The sequence below is a fragment of the Propithecus coquereli genome, unplaced genomic scaffold, assembly GCF_000956105.1.
Source record: "Propithecus coquereli isolate 6110/MARCELLA unplaced genomic scaffold, Pcoq_1.0 Scaffold80, whole genome shotgun sequence".
Taxonomy (NCBI): Eukaryota; Metazoa; Chordata; class Mammalia; order Primates; family Indriidae; genus Propithecus; species Propithecus coquereli.
In genome coordinates, this window is record NW_012154174.1 from 1,443,238 (window position 1) to 1,446,080 (window position 2,843).

The following is a 2,843-nucleotide window of genomic DNA, read 5'->3' on the forward strand; positions in this document are numbered from 1 at the left end:
ACCATCCGAGGGATGGACACGCTTGAAACTTGGACTGGGGTGGGAGGGGCGCAGCAAGGGCAACATACGTAACCTAAACATCTGTACCCCCATAATATGCTGAAATAAAAAAAAAAAAACAACTAGGTAAGCTTCAAATAAACAACCTGAAGATGCATCTCAAAGGACTAGAAAAACAAGAGCAAACCAAACCCGAAATGAGTATGAGAATAAAGATCAGAGCAGAAATAAATGAAATTGAAAAAGAAATATAAAGATCAATGAAATGCTGATTTTTTGAAAAGATAAAATTGACACACCTTCAGCCAGACTAAGAGAAAAAGAGAGAAGACTCAAATAAATAAAATCAGACATGAAAAAGGAGATGCTACAACTGATACTGCAGAAATCCAAAGCATAAGTAGAGACTACTATGAGCAACTATATGCCAATAAATTGGAAAACCTAAAAGAAATGGATAAATTCCTAGACACATACAACCTACCAAGATTGAACCAGGAAGAAATCCAAAACCCTGAATAAACCAATAACAAGCAACAAGATAGAAGCAGTAATAAAAAGTCTCCCATCAAAGAACAGCCCAGGTCCTGATAGCTTTATTGCTGAATTCTACCACATTTTTAAAGAAGGACTAATACAAATTATTCTTTTCAAACTCATCCAGGAAATTGAAGAAGAGGGAATTCTCCCAAACTCATTCTGTAAGGCCAGTATTACCTTGATACCAAAACCAGACCAGGACACAACAAAAAAAGAAAACCACAGGCCAATATCCCTGATGAACATAGATGCAAAAAACCTCAACAAAATACTAGCAAACTGAATGCAACAGCATATTCAGAAGATCAATACCAGGAATGCAAAGATGGTTCAATATATGCAAATCAATAAATGTGATACAACACATCAACAGAATGAAGAACAAAACCATATGATCATCTCAATGGTTAATGGATAAAATTGGTTAATAGATATAAAAGTAAAGTTAGAACAGTTAGATTGAAGAAATGAGCCCTAGTGTTCTATAGCATAGTAGGGTGACTGTAGTTAATAACAATTTATTGTATATTTCAAAATAACTAGAAGATTTAGAATGTCCAATCAGAAGGAAATGATAAATGTTTGAGGTGATGGATATCTTTAATTACTCTGATTTGATTATTACACATTGTAGGCATATATCAAAATATCACATGTACCTCATAAATATGTATAATTATTATGTATCAATAAAAACAAAGGAGAAGACCATGTATTCTGACAAAGATGGAGTAGGATGGCATCAGACTATTATCACTGTAAAACACATGCACACAAACAACAAAAACTAAAACAAAACAAAAAACTTACCCAGAAAAAGGGAATTAACTAGCATTAAATAACAATACATTTTGGTCTTTTGATAAATTTAGAGTATATTATTTAAAGTTGAAAAGAAGCAAAAGTGTATCACCTTCTAATTATCTTATTAATTTATGAGCTGCATATTCACTGCATTTGTGTTAGAATTTTGCAATCAGAAAGACTGGATGAAGGCACTGGGTTTTTTTAGTGCACATTTTGATAATTTAAAAAAATCTAATACAAAAATAGGACTCAGAAATATTTTTAAAAGTATTTCTCTATAGGAAAAGACTGAGAAATAGTAAGCAATGTTTGACATAGCTTGAAGACTAAGCTATTTCTTTTCTCTGGTTTATGGGCCTATGCTTATTTTTCTACTATTGAAAATAAATGAGATTATTACATGTTGATTTTATGTTTATTCCTTATAACTAACATTACTATATTTGCCTCTTTACTAAAGATATTTTGAGCCAAGTTGTGATTATGATGGAGTGGAAAATAATTACATGGGGCAGCTGCTTTTTATGACAAATAATTTATAGACATAGCAGTAGAAAAAGAGAAATAATGAAAAAAAGTAGTCCTTTGATTCATTATTACAAATAAAGGAAAAACTGTTAAGAAAATGAAAAGAAAAAAATCCACTCTGGCCACATGATGGGTAGACTGAAGCCTAGGGGAAGGAAAATATAGTGTACTTCATAAATGTTAGAGCTGCAGATTTTTTCATTTCTCTGTATGTTTATACTCAAGAGTTTTTCATGTTTTGACAAAAAATTTAAAGGTCACAGAATAATCATAATTTTTCCTACTAATTATTATAATCACTTTCCATGGTTTCAGCTTACAGGGTCACTTTTTACAGTGTCAACTACCATGCACATCAAGGACTGCATGTTCAGTGTCAGGAAATCTCATCTGAAGCATCTCTTGAAGTGGAAAGTTAAGGATAATGTGATTACCTACCTGTAATTCCTCTGCTGTGGAAACATCTAGTCCAGTTAGATCTTGTATTCTCATATTAATTCGAGACACCACAGGGTTTTCATAGCCAGAGAGCCAGGCACTAAGAAGATAATATTAGTTTTACTGATGTTTCATTATATTAAGACTAAGAACTGTTATTTTAAAAGCCATAATATATAGGGCAATAAACCTTTATCGAAAGGCATTTAGTTAATTTTCTTGTTTGATATGATCTTTACTGATATTGTAGTTTTTAAAAGTTGTCACATTCTATAATTAGACAGTGGAATGGAAAAAAAAAGTAATCTCATTTATTATAGAGTTTCTGTGAAAACAGCTGGATTAATGTAAGGAGGCTATTTAACATATTGACTGCCACATTAGAAAAAAAGATATTTTCCCAGGGCCATGATGTTTTATTAAAACAAAATGATCCTTTCTAATTTATTTGGAATTATTTTCTGTGAGTTATATGCAACACAATCCATGTTTTTAGAATTAAATTGTCAATATTAATTATAACAATAAGA

The 2,843-nt window shown here is 31.3% G+C and overlaps 1 protein-coding gene across 1 annotated transcript in view; it reads right to left on the bottom strand.

The window, feature by feature from the left end:
* P4HA1 (prolyl 4-hydroxylase, alpha polypeptide I) overlaps positions 1 to 2,843 on the bottom strand; it is a 92,146-nt gene that overhangs the window by 21,230 nt on the left and 68,073 nt on the right. The window contains exon 8 of the mRNA XM_012663214.1: positions 2,314 to 2,413. Within this exon, the coding sequence (XP_012518668.1) occupies positions 2,314 to 2,413 (100 nt within the window). The remainder of the gene's footprint in view (positions 1 to 2,313; positions 2,414 to 2,843) is intronic.